The sequence below is a fragment of the Oncorhynchus keta genome, chromosome 2, assembly GCF_023373465.1.
Source record: "Oncorhynchus keta strain PuntledgeMale-10-30-2019 chromosome 2, Oket_V2, whole genome shotgun sequence".
In the NCBI taxonomy this organism is placed as follows: Eukaryota; Metazoa; Chordata; class Actinopteri; order Salmoniformes; family Salmonidae; genus Oncorhynchus; species Oncorhynchus keta.
In genome coordinates, this window is record NC_068422.1 from 67,432,708 (window position 1) to 67,454,125 (window position 21,418).

The following is a 21,418-nucleotide window of genomic DNA, read 5'->3' on the forward strand; positions in this document are numbered from 1 at the left end:
CACCCCAACATATCCATAGATGGAGCAGTCTATTGCCCTCCACACTGCCCTTCCCCACCTGGACAAAAGGAACACTTGTGAGAATGCTGTTCATTGACTACAGCTCAGAGTTCAACACCATAGTGCCATCACTAAGGTAAGGAGCTTGGGACTATACACCTCCCTCTGCAACTGGATCCTGGACTTCCCCCAGGTGGTGAGGGTCGGCAACAACACATCCGCCACACTGTCCCATCCTATGTTCCCTGTTCACCCACGACTGCATGGCCGCGCACAACCCCATCATTAAGTTTGCCGGTGGTAGGCCTAATCCCTGACAACGATGAGCAGTGTGGTGCCAGGTCAATAACCTTTCCCTCAACGTGGGCAAGACAAAGGAGCTTATCTTGGACTACAGGAAACGGTGGGCCAGACACACCCCCATTCACATTGATGGAGCTCTTGTGGAGCGGGATGAGAGCTTCAAGTTCCTCTGTGTCCAAACACCAACAATTGTGAACAGGGCACAACACCTCTTCACCCTCAGAAGGCTGAAAAGATTTGGCATGGGCCCTCCGAGCCACCATTGAGAGCATCTTAACTGGCTGGATCACTGCTTGGTATGGCAACTGCTCAGCCTTCAACTAAGGTGCTACAGAGGATACTGCTCACAGCACATTTAAGTGGCCCTTTGTCCCCAGCACAAGTTGCATCTGTAAAGATCATGCCATTTAATCAGTTTCTTGATATGCCACATCTGTCAGGTAGATGGATTACCATGGCAAAGGAGGAATCCGAACATATTTGTGCACGAGAGAAATAAGCTTTGTGTGTATGGACATTTTTCGGTCTTATTGAAGCACATGAAACCAAAACATTGAATTTTCATTTAGCAAATATTTTACTCTACATTGCTCAATAAAGTCTATACCGGTTGTATTCAGTGCATGTGACATTTTGAGTACCTCAGAGGACAGTTGTACCTATCTCGGCAGAGCTTACATCACAAGACATCTGCACTGATGGCGCCTGGTAAACTGTTAGAACGACGTAGTCTGTCAGACTCAATCTCTGGCGATTCTCTTGTATGTGGCCTGAAGGAGAGCCCCAGGATATCCCAGGCACTGTGCTCCTGGCTGAGGTGATGGGTGAGACACGCAGGCAGGTGGGGCTGGTTTACAGCCAGGACTGCCAGTGACAAAACCGCTTTCTTACCTCTGTTCAATAAAACTACCCACTGAAATTGGCTTCAAGTACACTCATTAACTTTCCCTAATTTCTTGATATCATAGATTCTATGGAGTCCTTGAAGTATTAAGATCACATTAAGCAAATGAACTGAGGCACATGTGAAGTGTAAATTCTATGTACTGTAGTGTTAACTGTTCGTCAGTGGTGAGTAGCTCCAACACAAAAGAGGCAAGGAGTTATGAGATGGCATGTACACAACAAATGGTCTGTCTGACCTTAAGAGGATAGCTGGGTTTAAGACTGCCGTAATAACATGACAGGAACAAGACAGGTGCTCGTCTCTTTTAATGATTGAAATCAAGTCAGTCATGAAGGACAACTCGTTACACCAGTTAACATTGTTAGACCTTACACCCTACCATCACAATCAAAGAAGCAGTTGGACATTTAGACACACACACTAGATCACCGACAGGAACAAGAGAGCAGGTGCAGGAGGAATGAAGAGGTTGTTGGGGGGGGCATGTCCAACTCATCCCTTTATCCACCCCCCAGTGCCCTCTGAAAGACTCAAAGTACTGAATTCATACAGCACTAATTTGAGAGAACATGTAGCAGCCTACATAGTGGTTCATAAGTGCCAACTTAGTTATATGACCAAAATACAAATATATGTGAGAGTTTTAAGAATACTTCAACACACTAAACAAAATCTGTAGTCAAACTAACATGGACACCCAATACATTATAGGATTTCTCTATGTTAGACAAAATATATGTGGTATTGGATGCCCAGAATCAAAATTCATCTTTCACAAAAGTATAACACAGAATGTAACATTGTCTACAGTAGATTGAGAGTGTAAAGCAAGCAAGTATACAGTGCACAATGTAAATACAGACAACACTACAAGGAGCTGTTTGGGAGAAGAGTTTAACTGAGAGGGTCATAAAAAGCTGTTCGCGTCGGGTCGCCGCCATTTTGTTCGCGTTATAGGAATGAGTGTGTGTTTTGTCTACAAGTTACAGTACAGCAGGTGTGCCCCACCTCCCCCTCAAAACAGAAGCGCAGATCGATAGCTCTGCAACCTAGCCTTTCAGTCTGGTTTGAATGTAAGAGTCATACACATGGTTTTGTTTGTGTGAATAAATATAGCCGTTTCTGGTGGGCGCATACAGATACCCTGGAGATTGGGGTACAGGGGGAGCACAGAACACATCTACATGAGGGGAACCCTGGAGAGGTGATTGTCGTGGGGAGGAGATTTCCTATTGGTCAAGTCACCACCAGGTGTTTGTTTCAGTGAGTTTAAACTGTTGTGGGATGTACAAGTCAGCCCTGGTGATGGGAGAGGGGGTGGTGAGCAGAGGGACAAGGGGAAGACAGTGGAGGGGTGAGAAGGGGAAAGGGGGTAGTCATAATTCAAGGAACCACAACCACACGCATGGTGTTAGTGTAGCCAGAGCCTGGGCGCCAACCGGTCAGGACGATCACCACATCTCCCTCCTTGAAGAACCCTCGTTCCTTTCCTGGGAAACAAAGAGCACAGTTGTCAACGCCATACCAGGTCCAGAATCAGCAATACCAGAGCAAGAAATAAGAGATTATCCAGAGTCAGAGAATGGCACTTGGAGACAGAAACAAGATTGAGTTCAATATTACATTTGGAATGTTTAAAAATGAACATTTGAGACAGCCATTAATGAAGCAATTATTTCAATCAATTTGACTTGGGTTAAAAACAATCCAACTACATCACGGTAATCATTTATGTGAATAGTAAATCTATTGACACTGTATATCAAGATGTAACCTAGGCCTACTCACTGGATGCTTTGGGTTGAGCTTGTTTTGGCTGATTTCAGTTTGTCTCCTGGGGCTACAGGTGACGGCTTCCCTTCGGGACTTTATTGTACTGATCAACATTTTCAACGTAACAGCACTCTCCTTTTAAATGTGCAAGCTGTTTCTAAGACAGTCATTCGAGGCACATGCAGTTACTTCGGCGGGGGAGATGTGAGGGAAAGATGATTAACCCAGTGAACGTTTGGTGACAGTCAGCTTTGAAAAAGGCATATTTTGCATAAGTTCACAAAGTTCTAGGGTAGTGAATTGATTTTAACTGAAGCTGTAAGCTAGCAAGGAAAGTTAGTATCAGTGTGCATCGTTCCCTTTCAAGACAATTCGATACACATCGAGATACACGGGGCCCGATACGTTTAGTTTCAAACTTCTGTATGATTCGAGGAATGAATTGATGGTGTGATACGACACACTAACATGTTGCACACACACATTTTCCATTGTAAATTACAATATGCTGCTAATGGAGCTGGGCTTCTGAACTGGGTCTGGCAGAGTTGACTCAAATGCATGCAGTGAAAAACAAAATAATCTAAAACCAAGAAATTAAATATAAAACAGAATTTGGAGAAGAAACCATAAATATTTTATAGGGGCCCCCTTAGTGATTTATTAACCATTAAACTAGGTGGTTCAAGCACTGAATGCTGATTGGCTGACAGCCGTATACCACGGGTATGACAAAAACTTGTATTTACTGCTCTAATTACATTGGAAACCAGTTTATAATAGCAAGGCATCTCAAGGGTTTGTGATAAATGGCCAATATACCACAGTTAAGGGCCGTGTCCAGGCACTCCGCCATGCATAAGAACAGCCCTTAGTCGTGGAGTCTTGGCCGTATAACACACCTCCTCAGGCCTTATTGCTTAATTATTTTACCAGGTATATTGACAGAAAATGGCACAATATTTTCTCTTCAACATTAATGACACAAAAGAGGTGCAGGGGAGAGGATTAGTGTGCCCATTTGAAATGTTATATATATATTTTTTATTATCATGCTACAAAAGGTTGGAGACCCCATGGTTTAGACTGTTTGGAAGCTGACGGACTGACCGAGCTTCTCTTCTGGTGAACACTAAATATCATAGATGTCCAGTTGATCTTACATCTCATGGAGAGATATAATGGCTGCAGACTCTCACCCATTTCCATGGCGAAGTTGACCCTGAGGTCGACGTCCTCGGCCCAGACGTCATGAGCAGGCTTGTTGTAGAAGACTGGGAAGATCCCGCGATACAGGTGGGCCTGGCGGGCGGTCTGGCCGTTACGGGTCACAGCAATGATGGGGGCGCGGGGCCTGTACCTGGAGATCAGGTGGGCTGACCTGCACACAGACAACACAGCTCAGACTCCTTCAGCCAAGGACACATCCAAGGCCTGCTGCCATTTCAGATGTGGGAATGGCAGCAGATATGGTTTGAACAAAGCCTACACAAAATCTAGAAATGGGGTAGATTTGAAACTTAAAATGGATTTCTGAAATATTAGGAAAATGATTTGATTAGTGGAGGACCTACTATAGTAAAATAAATATGCATTTATGTCAATGGGAGACATCAACGAATATGGCTACACCAAGTCTAAGGATGTCTCAATGTGAACATTAAACAAGCCACAGTCAAAATTAACATTTCATCCTGTCAGTTCTGTTGGGGGTTACAAAGACAGTCACTCTAGACTGGTCAAACAAAGTCATCACAATGAGAGTTAAAAATAGTTAGGAAAATGTCACGGTTGAGCAGTCAAAAAGGGTCAGCGGATGAGAGAGTGAACACAACTCAATAACGACTGTGGAACCTTCTACCCTGACAAACTGTATGGCTCTACCAATGCAGGTGTTCCCAATAATGTTGAGGACTCTTCATGAATAGTGTTCTACTTGTACTTATCTACAGATCTGTCTACAGAGTGGCCTCTGTTAGAACAACCCATAACACTCCCCCACCCTTCTACAGCTCATATTACTGTCTCCACCCACCCTGGAACACTCCACCCACAGAGAGGGGAAGTGTCTATCTGGGACCATGCAACCGTTCCCCACCAATCTAATGTAGGGGAACAGGATGTTAAGGGTCAGAGTTGCATGTTCTGTAAGTCCCTGATCTGTTGCTGCCTGTCCCTCTCCTCAGTCTTCCCCTTACCCGCACGTCCCTTTCCCCCCAGTCTTCCCCTTTCCCCCCAGTCCCTCTCCCCCCAGTCTTCCCCTTACCCGCCCAGTCCCTCTCCTCCCAGTCTTCCCCTTACCCGCCCGTCCCTCTCCTCCCGGTCTTCCCCTTACCCGCCCGTCCCTCTCCTCCCAGTCTTCCCCTTACCCGCCCGTCCCTCTCCTCCCAGTCTTCCCCTTACCCGCCCGTCCCTCTCCTCCCAGTCTTCCTCTTACCCGCCCGTCCCTCTCCTCCCAGTCTTCCTCCTACCTGCCCGTCTTTGTGAATACGACGAGGGCGCTAGCACAGCACATGAATGAGGACTCCACTGCGCCACATGCCACGGCCTCAGAGGGGTCCCGGGTCAGGTGGGTGGTGCGTCGCAGCCCCTCAAACAGCTGGCTGTGAAAGGTGGCTGCCTCAGCCTCCCGAGCAATCTGAGTGCGAGGGTGGGCCCGGGGCACGAGGGTTACACTCAGTCACACCACCACGAGGCGTGCCTTGCACCTGAGGCGCATGGCAAACGCCTGTCTAGTCCTGGTCCAGTTCATTTACGGAGTTGTGGATGTAACGACTAAAACATTGGCTGTCGATCAGAGGCACTACCAGATATATAGACTCTTATAATGAGTCAACTTTCAATGATCTCCAGTTTGTTGTGACCGTAAGAACCTGTAAACACGTGCCATGCCCTTTCATTCAGTCCCTCCCTACTCTGACTTCTCACAAACCTCCTGAGTCCCTCCCAAACAGCCGTGCTACATCCACCTGCCTACCTTCCAGAGTTAGTGAGCACAATGAACGCAGAGGACAAGATCTTAAAGGAGGCCTCCACGGCTCCGATGGCGATTGCCTCGGCCGGGTCGGTAGAGTGTGGTGCGGCGCGCCGCAGGTCCTCGAACACCTGCCGATGGAACATCGCTGCTTCTGCCTCGCGAGCGATCTGGCACAGGCGATGGCAAGATGTAGCAGACAGACAGGTAGAACACCAGACAGATATAAGGAATGATAGGAGACAAGATGAGGGTAGGACGTTAAGGTGAAAGGAATAGGAGTTGGAGGAGGTAGGCAGAGGGAAAGGAGAGAAATGTAGGTTTAGTCAGAGTGCAGTTTAGTAAGACAAGAACAAAAACACACGTTAAAAACACATCCAATGGGCCACTGCAGCCAGTCCATGTAGCTATGGCATCTAACACCGCAACACATCACAGCATTAGTACAAACTAAACTGCTTTTATGATTCTATGGTAATTCTATCGTTAGAATTACATTCTGATACTACATACCACCCAAACTGACTGCTCATTCAAACTAGTTAGCTGGTTAGAGGTTATGAGATGGGCAGATTACTATAGTCAACTGGTGTTATAACATGCATGCTTTGTACAATCACACATGTGAAGAGATCGTAGAACAGGAAATTAAACGAAGAAGAAAGCTTCCAAAGTGCAATAAAAAAAACAGAGGAAAACATTCAAAGACCGTAAAAGAGAAGCTGTTAAGAGGCAGAGTTAGTCTGAGCCTAATGCCAGTCCTTGTGTAGGACAGTGCTTTCAGTTAACTCAATGCATTCTTAGAGGCAAAAACGGGTTTAAGAGTGTGAAGGACATGGTGCTGCAGTGAACTCATAGGCAGCTGCTCAAGAACTGCTGAGTCACTCCTGCTTGCATCCAGAGAGGAGTGCAGCAGCTGAACTAGAGTCAGCTGTTAAAGGCCCGAGTAGAAGGAAATGAGGGCAGCGTCAGCCAGATTCTCCACCCATGTCCTACACTCTGTACTATTAAAACCTAGTGAGCAAACCATTATGGATCATTACAACATGACTCAATATAACACCGTCTGAATCCATATTGCTTTGCTGACCATGACAAACATCAAATGTGTAAGTGGAAATGGGACGTCATCAGCAACATGACTTCCAGTAGCCCTGAACCTGCTGTTGATAGGTCTATAAGGTGTAGGTCAGGACCAGTGGAAGCCCGGGGCTGATGACACCCAGACTGAAGGAGAGTACTGGAGGGTAACTGTAGGGGGCAATGTCTCACCATGTGCTGTGTGCGGACAGCCTCCAGTGGGTAGTCTCCCTTTGCGGTCTCTCCACTCAGCATGATGCAGTCAGCTCCATCCAGCACGGCGTTGGCCACGTCACTGCCCTCAGCGCGGGTGGGCCTGGGCTTCTTGATCATGCTCTCTAACATCTGTGGGAAGCACAGGGGTTCACAATGTCAGGCTACCAACAGTGAAATAACACAACCTTTCACATCACAACAAACTGTAGCATGCCTGTGGAAATAGAAATGTCTCCTGTTACATTTTTATTTATTTTTTTAAAGGTATCACAACTAAACTGACCTGTGTGGCGCAGGTGATTGGCTTGCCGGCTCTGTTGCAGCGGCCAATCATCATCTTCTGGGCCAGGAACACCTTCTCTGTGGGGATCTCAATTCCCAGGTCTCCACGGGCAACCATGATGCCATCACTGGCTTCCATGATTTCGTCAAACCTGCACAGGGGACGGGACACCGGATTCAGACGTACTAGTCGGATTTAACATTCCTATCGTGTTTACAAACTAGGATAAGACCTACTGTATGCCACTTATTCTAATGTGAATTGAGTGACGGAACGTAAGGATTTTGGGCACAGGCCAGTCTAGCACAATTTCTACTAGTCAAGGATAAAAAATTAAGAAATCAGCTTGTATTTCATGCCATCACACAGACCTGCGAACTCCCTCGTGGTTCTCCAGCTTGCTGATGATCTTGATGTTCTTGCCCTTCTCTCCCAGCACCTTCCTGACAGCGTGCACGTCGGCTGCTTTACGGATGAAAGAGGCAAACACCATGTCCACTCCTTGCTCCACGCCGAAGGTCAGGTCAGAGATGTCCTTGTCAGAGACAGCAGGCAGGTCCACAGCAGCACCAGGCAGGTTCACACCCTTCTTACTGCCCAGGGTCCCTCCATTCTCAATCTCACACATCAGGTAGTCCTCACCTGGGGACACACATTGAGGAGGAGACAGTGTTAACATCTCCAGGCTATAAAGAATAGGAAGCTCCATCTGGCCATCCTCTAACCACCTAAAAGTTCAGTAAGTGAGGGGATTCTAGGGCTCATAGATCCGCAAAGGAATATTCTCTAGTCTATTCAGCTCTAAAGTGGGAGCCAGACATGAACTCACCGATCTCCTTGACCTGGAGGGACACGAGTCCATCGTCGATGTAGATCTTGCTGCCCAGCTCCACCACCCTGGTGATGTTCTTGTAGTCCAGCCACAGATTGTCTTCATCACAGTTCTCCTGATAGGCATCATCCAGGGTCAACTTGATCATGTTGCCCTTCTTCAGCTCCACCTCAGACGTGCCACTCTGACACAAAGAAAAAGTATCAACACCTACAAAATGTCTTAACTATAATCCTAATTTCCCATTGCTGCAGTATTATTTTCCTGCTGTAGCAAACTGGCTCAAATTAAGATCCTACATCTGTACTCAATATTTTGTCCTACAAAATGTGTAGTAAACATTGGATAGGGCCTCCAGTGCTGGGAACATGGTAGTTGGTTGTTTCTACTCACTCCCTTGATAAGTCCAGTCCTGATCTCAGGTCCCTTTGTGTCCAGAGCGATGGCCACGGGGCGGTAGTGGATGCTGCCGGCCTCAAAGCTCTCACAGGCCTCACGCACATTCTTAAAGGTCTCACCGTGGTACTGTGGAACAGAGAATAGAATTTAAAAAACATTTTCTATAAAAAATAAATTATTTTTTGAACAGGCTTTTAACAAACACTAAAGCAACAACGCATCAGCCAGACATTGACATTTTATTTCAGTGACGAAGTGAGATGGCCCAGGCATGGGAAAACTCAGAGGGTGGACACCTAGTGTAGTTGTAATGAGTCACACAACTGAGCATAATCAGCTGACAACATACTGTATCAGGGCATAAACGTGAGAAATATGACCACAATCAAGGACATGGTCTCGACAACTGTTACCAGTATGTCAAACATCTAGCTACCCTCTGTATAGTTTAAAATAGAAATGATAAAACCACTGCCCACAACATTTAAGCTCACAAATCAAAGGAAAACCACTTAACACCAACCAAATCTGGTGAATTTAAACTTTTTCTAATGCTGTTAACGGCATGTCTCAACTCTCAATGAGAGAGATGCAGCCATGTCAGTAGCGCAAGTCACAGATCAAGTGGCGCTTGTAGTCCTCCATTTAGGAAATCACCTCACTATTCAAATGTTTCAGTTTAGACAGAATATTCATTTGACTTTGCTGCCTAGTGTGCTAGCTAGGAAGTGGGTCTACAGTTAAATTTGCCATGACAGAAAGGTTTGTGGAAAAAACAACTCCCTCACGAGCCTCATCATTGAAGGTATAGTTTGCCAAAAATAACACTTTATCCACTTGACTACTATAGAAAGTGGAGTTGATAATCCACATCATGAATACCTCTTCTCAGCAAGTTAAAGAGAAAAGCAAGTTGGAGTTCTGTGATTTTAAATATTTGTTTATATTCAGCAGAACTTTAATTCACCAGACACTATATGGCTGGTTCACCAAAAAGTTGATTTCATACCCCCATGTTGGAGTGAGACAATTCAATTTACAGCATGTGCAAGTGTAAAACCAAATACATTTTGCACAAGTAACCATAATCTTCAGGCATGTGAAAACTGCTCCCAACTTGTCAGATGGGCAAGTAACCATGAGAACTTAATGTCAACCCCTGATTTATGCCTAGTCCCTATTCAGATTAGGCACCACAGTGCAATACCCTTCAATTGTAAACACGTGGGGTTAACATGAAACCTTATCCACAGACAGTATGACCTGGACATTTACGCAAGAGAACACGGTTTACAAAGAGTTAAATATGCTACTACAACCTGCCTGTTCACATGTACATCACAACTACACTAATGGTATTGAGTGGCAGTGTTAGCACTACCCTTGGAGACAGCTGCCCCAGATGGCTCATGCTGTTTCTCCATCTGGGTAACGTAACCTGAGCTTTACCTAAGCACTTAATTGGTAGGTAATCACACAGGGCTTCATTTCCAGTCGCTCCTTCCCAGTTATACTGCACTTCTGCTACTGTATCACCACAAACAGCCGTGGCATCAAAGGGAGCCAATAGTGCAGTGCCAAATTACACCAAGATATCTACATTCCAGCATATACTTAAGAGCAGCTAGTCAGACAAAGCCAGGTCTAGTTTCAGCAAGAGGAAATGTAATTTCATGAAGCTATAAATAAAGACGTGGAAGTGCCCTTCCTAACATTTTGATAAGCCTCCATGACACAGCACAGCCAGTAGAGGGCCAGGAGACAGGTGAGTGGCTCAGGCCCCCTGCCTGAGTGTAGCAGGTTAAGACAGGAAGAGTCTTTGGCCTGGTAAGTGACCTCTACTGAACAGGGAATTGAAGCAGGTGACAGTGTGACGAGTGGGAGTGACGCAACCGGTTGCTCCAGGCCTGCATCCTGGGTGGGGCGATAAAGCTACAAGAGGAAGGCACAGATTAAGAATTTAGTGGCACAAGCTACCCCAGGTAAGGTTTCCACTGCTCCATCTCACAGTTTAGGGCCTACCTTTAGAGTTGTCTGGTCAGGATCACCCTTGAACTGCACACCCTGGTTGGCACCTAGAACATCTCATATTCAAACAAGATCTTCTGAAGGGAGCTGATACTTTGCAAAGCAGCATGTCTGACAGACTATGACGACATAGGAGCAGGGAAGTGGTCAAGGTGGCAGCTTGAACAGACATTTTAGTGAGCTGCGCGCCAATCATGTCCATGCCGTGACAAAAAGAGAAGCTAGCCGTTCTATTGCTAAACAAGAGGAACGTTCTTAGACAACTGCCATAACTATGCTTGCCCTATGGAAAATCTCACGCTTTCAAAGTCTGTTGAAGATGACAAGTTCCCCTCTTTAACCAGTTACTCCGTGCAAACCTCCACCCTCCAAAAAACCCAACAGGGACTGACAGCTTGGCTACCCTGTCCCTACTCATCAACTCCAGGTCTGACACCATTGAGAAAATGGTAGGCGCAAACACCATGGTAATCGAAGGCTGGAAAAAGACTGGAATTTGCGTGTGGTAAAATCAAGGATGTGAAAATTAGTGGCGACAGTTAGAGTGTGGAAAAGGTGGAACAGAATAACAATGTCTACCATAAATGTCACTGATCTGCAGCAATACACAAGATGGATCCTGAGACTACTTCATGCCCGAGGTGGAGAATGAGGATGTGCGACGCTATCCGTATCTGCCAAGAAGTTACACCTGCAGAGAAGAACAAAGTCGGTGACACCGTCGGCAAGAGGCAACAGCAAAACGATTTAAGACCAAGGGGAACTCATCCTCTTGACTGCCAGATTCTACAGGGATGCTGTCTGGAAAACCGTTCCTTCAGAGCCATGGTCTGCATGTCGAAAAGCATCTCAGCATGGATGACAAAAACGAGTAACGGGTTGTGGTCAACGATCAAGAAAGCACAAAATGAGCGAAATCCTGCCTATGTCGGAGGACGAGGCTTCATCAGTTTGGAAATCCATATTCCATTTTCCTTGTAATGACTACCTAACATGCCTTGGGTGACAATTTCCCAGACTACGCAGTTAACTCAAATGGAGTTTTCCCCCCTTGTATGACCAGATAGCTGCCTATTTTGTTTACAAACAAAGGACTGAAAGTAGTTTATTTTTTATGCATACAGATCTGCTCTGACTTACTTTACACTGTTATTGTTCTACGTAGTTATTAATACGTGAGAAAGGTCTCATGTACACACAGCACCATTCTAAAGACACCTACAAGGGTTTCTTTATTTTTACATTGTAGAATATAGTGAAGACATCAAAACTATGAAATAACATATGGAATCATGTAGTTTAAAAAAAGTTTGAATCAAAATATATGAGATTCTTCAAAGTAGTCACCCTTTGTCTTGATGACAGCTCTGCACACTCTTGGCATTGTTTCATTATCTCTAGGTTAACATATGCTGCTCTCTTTACAACTTTACAGTAAAATAAGCAACTAGATTAACCAGGAGCTTTTCAAATTTCTGTGGAGAAACCGTACCCATTACATTAGGAAAAAAACTGATGTAATGAACAAGCGTACAGGGGGCTGAATTCTGCACTTTACATCAATTATACTTAGGAATTGATTTATCCAATTGATCTTAAGACCCACTTCTAGGTGGAACTTTATTCCTTGTCATGTCTTCTCTACTTTTGGTGGCCTTTACTTCATGTTGTTTGCAATTATAATATTGACAAACTTCCAGTGAAACTGCTTTGTCAGATTTTAGTCATAATTTATCCACACAGATATGGAATAATCCAGACACATTGTATAAAAATACAGCTTTGTTTTTAGAATATTGGTTCTGAAATAATATCCTATTGGTGAACCAACTGGTAAATGAAGATAGTTATAAGGAATTCTTATCACTATATAAGATCCCTGTAACACCTAAAGATCTTGAAATTGTTTTAGATGCCATTCCCTCAGGTGTTGCTTTATCATTCAGGAACGTGTCAAGACCTGACCCTCAGAACCTACCTTCCATTAACCCTGTTGACTCATCAGTAGGAAACATTTATTTTTTCCCCTTTTGGGCCATTCAACAGAGCTATACAAACCTTGTTTCAGCAGGATGTTGCATCTATACCTTATGTCATACCTTTTTGGAACAGTTTTATTGATAATATCTGTTGGAAAAAAGTTTGAATCATGCCACACACCTACTTAGGAACTTCATTAATTTGGTTATTTTCTAAATATTACCCTGCCAACCACTTATTTAAGGTAAATAAGTGAAGTTGAAGAAAACACCATTAGAAAGAGGCACAATTTGAATTAACCACCCAAAACAGTGGTGCATCTTTTTGGCATCGTCTCCATGTAAGGAACCTGTTAAGATATCAATATATTTATAATTGAACACATGAAGATTTCACACTATTATGGAGAGATGTATTGCATGGATTCTTTACCTACAATAGAAATAAGTTGAAACAATGTAGCTCATTTCATTATTCTTTTGGCCAAATTTCATATTCAAAACATAAATTTACACATTCTTACAAAAAGAAATTGAACTATATTTTAAGACAATTAAATACTCTACCAAAAAAAAAAAAAAGTTAATTATAATTCTATGCATGTCCCTTAAGGTCCTTGTAATGTGATATTGTACCCCCTAGCCCAATTGTCATGTGTGATATATTTCACACACACCCCCCCCCATGTACTGATGTATTGTTAAAAAATAATTGTACCTTGGTGCAGCTAAACTTGATTTAAAGCTCATCAAAACAGACTGTGGGTTTGTGCTATTCAGAATTAGGAATTGCCAGGGCATCGCGATATGAGAAACCTGTTTTGATCAGTCATGGAAATAAATACTGAAAAGAAGTTTGCTCCCCATTTAAAAAAAATGCTGACGTTTGTGCAGTTTCAGCCAAATAGTGCAGAAATAGAGATACATAGTGAAAATAATATCCTGATATGTAACTATTGACCCCCCTCACTACTATTCAGATATATAAAGTTTAGGTCTGGATCCAGTCTGATCATCCTCCACTGCAGCAGTCTAGGCGTCTAGACATGCAAGGGAACCAACCTCGTGAGATCCATGGGAGAAGTTCATGCGAGCGATGTTCATCCCAGACTTGATCATCTCCTTCAACATGTCCACAGAGCGAGAGGCTGGCCCTGTTATGACAGATAAGGGTTAGAGGTAGGGTTTAAACATCAGTACACAGTGTGATGTCGTACAGTAGGTATTTCACAGCATCATCCTATAGTAGAGGGTCTTCGATGTAAAAAATATAGGCCTACAGACATTTGAAAACTAAAAGTTTGCCATCTAGATAACTTCTAACTATTAAGTTAATGTGCTAAAAGCTATGCAGTTGTGCATTTGGTTTACTAATTTAGTAGCTAGTTATCCCATCTTCAGCTAGATGGCCGTCTGTCCTCCAAATAGTTTAGGTCAGACATTTGGCAATGCATTCGTTAGCATTTTCTATGGGATTTTACATATACCTGTTAGCATTGCTAACCTTTGAATTACAGAAGCTCAGTTGAGTTTGAAAATAGCAGCCCTTGTGTTCAGTGCCGGTATTACCGAATATCCCAGATGGCACAAGGTCAGTATGAAGGTAAGACCATCTGGATACCGCCCTAGCCTAGCGTGTGTGCAGCCACTGACCAATAGTGCAGATGATGCCAGTGTTGCGGGCGGTGGTGGGCTCAGAGTCGATGTCCAGCAGGCACAGGTGCTCCAGGAATGTGTCGGCCATGGCAGCGCCGAGCTGCTGCGTCTGGACGAAGGCAGAGCCCATGTCTTGAGACTTTGAACCGGGCATGATGGCAGATTTTGAAGAAGTCCTGGAGGAGGAGAGAGATGAGGTGATATGAAGGGCATACTATTAAGACAGTAAGGTGCTACCGGTTCACTCAATTCAGTGTCGCCAATCTCGGGCATTATCAGGTTATGGACTGGACTGCCACATTAAACAGAGGACCACACTGGTTCATGAAACCATCAACTTTAGATCCACCAGTCTACAACACTGTATAGCCTCGGGAATTAGTATGCAACAGCTTATTGGAGGCAATGTGTGGCTTTGTATCAACTGACATCTGTGCAAATAAGTTTGTTTGTGGAATGAAGAACCCATTCAAAAGACTACATCTGAAAAAGTGTGATTGAAACCCTTCCCTGCTGGTTCTAAGGCTGCACCATAGACAATAAAGACATGGGCCTAAATACAATTGATCTAGTACTATAGCCTGGGCTACAGTAACATTCCACAGCATTCTTTCACTGAGAAGCACATTGAGCTGTTTGCAAGTCATGGCAACCGCAGCCCTGACTGGCAAAGTGCTTTCATTACTTCCTCCGACCCAGGACAGATCACTTTCAACATGATTCAATACAGAGCTGTTGAAAACAAGGGGACATTTTGCAAAGGACTGCATGAAACCCAATAGGATACTTCATAGCACCATAAAGTTCTCTTGCTCAAGAGTCAAAACGCTTCCCTTTTCTAGTGTCCGTCTTGACAGTATAACAAAACAGGCTCTTTGTACAGGTACTGTAGGTCAGGCCAAATTATCCATGGCTTTAGGGCAAGCTAAAAAAGTCAACGAGGTAGCTCTGTTTGTGTAAGGTGGAGCGTCGCTACTTTGAGAGTGTGTGGAGTCCCGAGGCAACTCTGCAAGCTGCGACAGGGGCTCTGTTGCCATGGTTGTGTTGTAACCCAGGAATGTGGCAATAGATAGCGAACAGAGCACAGACAGAAGGTATGCATGACAAGGGGGATCCCTGGAGGGCTGCCCTGGATACAAGAACGGGTTACCAAACTGGACTAGCCTAAACACTTAACCAGTGTAGCGTTGACTTTCACCCAGTGTAAATTATAGAGTAACACTCACATGAACAGAGAACACACTCACTGATTGCATCAAGGTGGAGCTTCTAGGAAATACTAAGCTTTCTAATAGGCTACATCTGCTAGTCTACAGACCCCTAAGACTACTTAAAAACAGATGAGAATCTGCAGGATACAGAGAGAGCATGTTATCTTCCTCAGTAGCCCTGCTTACGGCAAAGCACAATCACATATTTCCCCTCAAAATTACTCACATAGCTTGAATTAGCAGAGGCAAAATTTGTTAGCCTAACATTTGCATTACCCAATGTATTCTGCACCCCAAAACCTCCTTGTTCTCATTCATTTGGCTACAGATTCTCCTCTCTGCAAGTAGGCAATTTCAGCAGAGCTGGGAATTGCCTGGAACCATAGGATATTATCACGATACTTAGGTGCCGATACATATTGTATCACGATCCTATATGTATTGCGAGTCGATACTGTGATTTTCTTGCGATGTTCGAAACATATTGCTCACCATATGCCAGCTGCAGAGGGACGAGAGAGCCATAAGAAAATAAGCGCTCAATCATGGGAAAAAAAGCTATGAAAACAAATTGGCTCCCTATTTAAGAAGGACGGAGAACAGGCTATGAAGGGAAAAAAAGTACTGGAGTTTTGGTGCAGGTACAGCCAACTAGCACAAAAATAATATTGCGATATTGTCAAAAATAATATCCTGATATGTAACTATCGACCCCCCCACTATTTAGAGCATGCTACCCTCTAGAACCAGGCCTACACACAGCTCATCTCTTTCAGTGTGTAAATGAATCGTGACAGGAACCTGCCACACAGCAGCAGTAAAACCAATAGGCAGCAGCTCAGTGACGTCAGAACCTCAAAGGCAGCAGCCTTGTGTTATACGTGAGCACAGTCACATCCTGCTCTCTACAGACTCCCAACTGCGTACACAGCATGACAGCAGGGGCTAGCCCCCAGACAGAGGCTGCTGAACAGAAATCAAACAATGTCTCCTCAAATGAAGCCTAGATTCTTATCACTGGAAAACACTATTTATAGCAGCCTGCAGGAAGCCTAACAGTGAGGGGGTGAGACCGCAACAAACTCAAGAGGTTGCAGATATCAAGTTCAACATTTGCACATTGAAAACAGTTCCGTAGGCTACAAAATGCACAGTGGCACTTTATAGCGCAATTGCTTTTATGGTCACTTTGATTTTATTCCCATGAAATCAACAGGGACTAGTTTGGAACTATCCTACAGCCTCTGGTGGAGTCCTGACATGACCCAGTTATGCTTCCTCAGGAAACCCTTCCTACCCTGTGACTAACACAGCTAGGCTGATGGATCACCAAAAGATGCTCTACAGTCCAAGGCCATGCCAGGCCAATCTGAGCCACTATTCATATGCCTGTGACAAAGATGTAAACGTATGTAAAGGGTTGACCTGGGGCCAGTGACTCACACCAGTAAGACATGCATCTGGGTCACTTAGGTCTAACTTTAGAGCTGCTCTGCTGCCATCAATCCTCTCCAAACCCTTCCAACAACACTGTTCACTGGAACCAAATATGCTTGCCCGCTCTCCATGCCTACGTACTGCCCCTCACCCTCGCTTTTACTCAAATTCACACACACTGCGATGTCTCCACTGCGCATTGGCAACATGGCCAGAGGTTGCCTTACAGATGACACCCTAGGAGCAGCCATGATGACACTGACATAGCCTATAAACCTACACTGGTTACCTTGAGAAGCCTAGCTCTCCCCCTGCGCTACATTGAGTCAGTCTCGTCATTCAGCTATGTGACGTACCAGTAGACCTTTCTGTTCCTCCTGTGGACGTACAAGGACGTAGCTGCTACAGACCTCCAGAGGATGTCCAGCCTGTGTGACCCCCCCGGTCCCCACTGAGCGCAGCAGGAACAGCAGCAGAGCTAACCGGACAGGCAGGAACTCCTGGTAGTGACTTGCCTGCCTACGCACAGCTCAGGAATAAATCCTCTTCAGCGAGGATAACATGCTGCAGTACACAGTCCAGGTTGCTGCATCCATGGAGCAGGCTGCGTGCCCTGATACTGCAGCTATACATGAGAGAGTGTGCTGTGGTAAACGATGTTGGCAGCACTAGGTCATATCACCCCCAGGGTTCTAAAATGGTGGATGTATATTCTAATAATAAACACAGGGTAAGTCTGTGTAGAAAACAAAGTGCTAGCCTGGGATTAGTTCATTGCATCATGCTGCAATGGGGTGGCAGTAGTCATACATCACTGGTCAGGTGACACCGTTGCATTCTGTGCTGCATTGCATTACACAGCACAAAGTATCCATGTTCTGCTGTGCTGCTGACTAGCGTTACGCAGCACCTGTAGCCACTATGCTAGTCATAGCCAAGAGCAGGAGGCAAGGCTACCACTATGCATGACAGGCTGCATGGAAGTGGCACCAGCTACAGCAGGACCATGCAGAAAAACAGATGCAGTCACTGTAGGCCTACACCCCAAAACACTATATTTCTTCTTACTCAACTCTCAATAGCAGTTGAGTAGGAGACCGGGAGTATGCCATGCAAAATAGTGAGTCAGTTGGAGTTTTCAACCTGGGGATTCTGAGTAGTTATTCACCTCATTGAGAACAAACTTCAGAGGAAGAGGTGCCTAGTCAGTCACTCCCTGTGCACCGTTAGGGGCTATTGCATGATATTTAACACTCTGGAAAGTTACAGCAGGAAATGACTAAAAGGTGACACCATAGTGGGAGTATTTTAGACATTTACTGTGGGGCCTGCAGCCTACGTGCTCCCACCCCAGTACTCTGGCTATGCAGACTGCCAGATAGGGTACTGAAGTATACATTATAACCTAGGCCTCTCACACCCCTACAAGATGCACTATGTTGGGGCATAACATAGTATAGCCCAGCCCCTCCTGTCCCCACTGATAACACAAGATTCCTCACCTACTGAGAAGTGCACCTATGCCCTAGCACACCAAAATAGAAACCGGCTCCCTCAAGTGACCTGGCTGATGCTGTGTAAAGTATAGGGCCAGGGTTTTCTTGTATTTCCTCCTACACAGGGCTCTGGGCCAGAAGAATCTGTTACATAACAATGGCTGAGAATCTCAGGAATAGTCCTAACCAGACATAAGAGGAGCACTAAACCTTAATGTGAAGCCTAAATGAGTTCTGAGACTGACTAAGCATACATTTGATATGAAATTTGCTAATTGTTCAAGGTTATCTAGACAGGCTTCATAAAAATTTAAAAAATGGAAGGCCTACATGACCATTTGATTTGGGAGCTGGGAGACATGGAACTGACCAAGTTCAGGGTTTGATGGAGGCTAACTGATAAAAAGAGCTATAGTATTGATGCATGACTAGTCAATAAACAGGCACTGCAGTAGAGGTTTTCTAGAAGGTTGCACTGACTCCCCCAAGTGTCAACAAAGCCAATCCATTGTGATATATTTAGGGCCATATAAAAGTAGTTTTTTTGTCTGCGTTCACCGTATCGCGGATTTTATAGGGCCCTATAGTTTGACATGTCAGTGAGGCCACACTACTGCAGTAAAGGTGCTTGTTGTATACTTATTTCTAATAAAAAGGACACCAGACCACACTGCAAGTCACAGTTCGAATAAACGTTTTGTTCAAGAGGCTGGGTGGACCGCACATCTCTGATGAATTAACCGGTAGTTTTAATAATAAGTTGGTAACATGAGAATGGTCGCAGTCATCAGTTTGCAGTACAATCCATCCACTGATGCGCCACAGGGCACGTTTCCATCTCTGCGTCACATTTTCACGATTTTAAGATATTGCGAAGAGAAACTGGCCAATGGAATTCCAAGTTAATCGGTTAACCACACCCACCATGCAAGGCAAGACAAAAGCACTTGTATTTTACAATTCTCCCCGCTTTAAAATACATGTTTTAGACTGATACCATGTTAGTTCACGACAAATAACACCACTCAGAAAAATAGTCATTAAGTAGTAAGTTCACCTGTATGAATAGTTAACTTGAGAAAGCTGCATCACACTGAGTTAGTCACTGACAAACGACACCATTCTTTGTATGACTACAACACCACATGGTTTGCGGATTTAAGATTGTTCAAAGTGACCACTACTATTACCTATTACTCACTACTATTACTATCTAGACAGTTTTCTTTCGGGGATACATCCATTGCCTGGACAATGCCACTAAAGAAACCAGCTGGCAATACAGAATATGAGACGTCAAAAATGAATAAAATGGCCATTTGGTGACATAAGTCCTACAAAACAAACGTACATCATGTAATTAGGTAGCTATCTTGTGACGAGACTCACCTTACTTCGGATGAACAACTGCTAGACTGACGTAATTTCTCTTACACCCAGCTGCTCAAGGTGATCTCCCAAACTCAACCGGAACTATTTTTTTGTCCGATCCATCACGTATCCATCCGCGATAAAGAAGTAAGTCGCTATTCAAATAATATAATGCATTCAATCGAGATATATGGTTTCAATAATTCATACATATTTAGAATATATTTATGTATGATTTATGGTGTATTCTTTGAAGAAGAAAAAAACACCCGGTAACCTAGGGCTTGGAACTATAAACCAAGGGAAAGTTTACATAAAGGAACATAATGAAAGTGCGGTGATGCGATACCGCTGATGTCCAATCAGGAACCTGAGAAGTATCTCTGAAGCATGGGGCAGACATGTGACTCAGGGATGCGGTATAATTTCTTGAACATCGGAATGGGTACCATAGGGTCTTATATTCAATTACCTGTATTTCAGTGACACTATCCTCAATCTCACTGTATAGTCAATAATTGCATAAATGTATGCCCATCATGGTGGTTGGAGATGTGAAAATCCCAGGAAAGACACACCAAAAGATGCACGTATATCCTCGAAGCCGCAGTGCCTCATGGGATGCACCATGACTGAAAGGTTATATTATTGTGTAAGTAACAAATATGTAAGAAAATGATTGTATCTCACTCTCAAAAAAATCAGTACTTCTCTCCTTTCCAGTCTCCACTCCTCTCACCCACACACATAGTATCTGATGATGATGACGACGATATTTTACATAATTGTAGTTACATCACAATATTATTTATCATGCAAGGCAAGTTCCACAACATGACACTTTAACAATTCACTTTTTCATTCAGGGAATTCAGAGGAGTCTGTCAACAGCACCAGTATAACCACAGATAAAAGAAGGAGCCAGTATCTTTGGTATAACAGTTGAGAATGAGATCATTTATAATCAACAGCTCCCTCTAGTGTTCATTAGGAAGAAGAGCTTAGCTGAGGCTAAGCTTACTGTGGCTAAACTACAGTTGAATATTCCTTCCCCCAGCACAAACCTTTGATAGTTTCCCTCTAACATTTTCTCTTACTTTTATATCATGCAATATATTTTTGGTAAGGTAGTTATATAAACAAAAACCCTTTCACTCAACCTGAATTGTTGAATTCCTACTCAACTCAACCTCTTATCACAGATGGGAGAGAGACTACATGTCCCGTCTAACCCTTATCAAGCCAAGTTAGAGGCAAATTTCTACCTGCTGTCACTGTTGAAGTGTTCTAACTGTAGGGATTGTCTACATGTCATCATGTACAGCATTCAGTCCTGGCATGTAACCCCTCCCTCTCTGTCCCCTCCTACAGTAGTCCTCACCTGATCTCAACGGTAACGTTGCTGCAGCTGCTGCCACTGCCCATGTTGGCTTCTCCCTGGCCCCAGCCAGACTCTGGCTGTGTCCTGCACTC

General features: G+C 44.3%; 1 protein-coding gene across 4 annotated transcripts; it reads right to left on the reverse strand.

The window, feature by feature from the left end:
* Window positions 1–1,500: 1,500 nt before the first annotated feature.
* On the reverse strand, window positions 1,501–21,385 carry pkma (pyruvate kinase M1/2a). 4 transcript variants are annotated; one of them, XM_035737202.1, is made up of 11 exons: window positions 21,327–21,385; window positions 14,428–14,606; window positions 13,837–13,928; window positions 8,762–8,893; window positions 8,366–8,552; window positions 7,908–8,178; window positions 7,537–7,687; window positions 7,230–7,382; window positions 5,961–6,127; window positions 4,183–4,364; window positions 1,501–2,700 (listed from the first exon to the last, which is right to left on the reverse strand). In XM_035737202.1, exons 1-11 carry the CDS (start codon window positions 21,368–21,370, stop codon window positions 2,594–2,596), a joined length of 1,665 nt encoding a protein of 554 aa, XP_035593095.1. In that variant the 5' UTR covers window positions 21,371–21,385; the 3' UTR covers window positions 1,501–2,593. The 4 variants fall into 4 exon arrangements, with proteins under 4 accessions (XP_035593095.1, XP_035593123.1, XP_035593113.1 ...); XM_035737230.2 differs by lacking the exon at window positions 21,327–21,385 and adding an exon at window positions 19,964–20,096; XM_035737220.1 differs by lacking the exon at window positions 21,327–21,385 and adding an exon at window positions 19,926–19,964.
* Window positions 21,386–21,418: the final 33 nt, after the last annotated feature.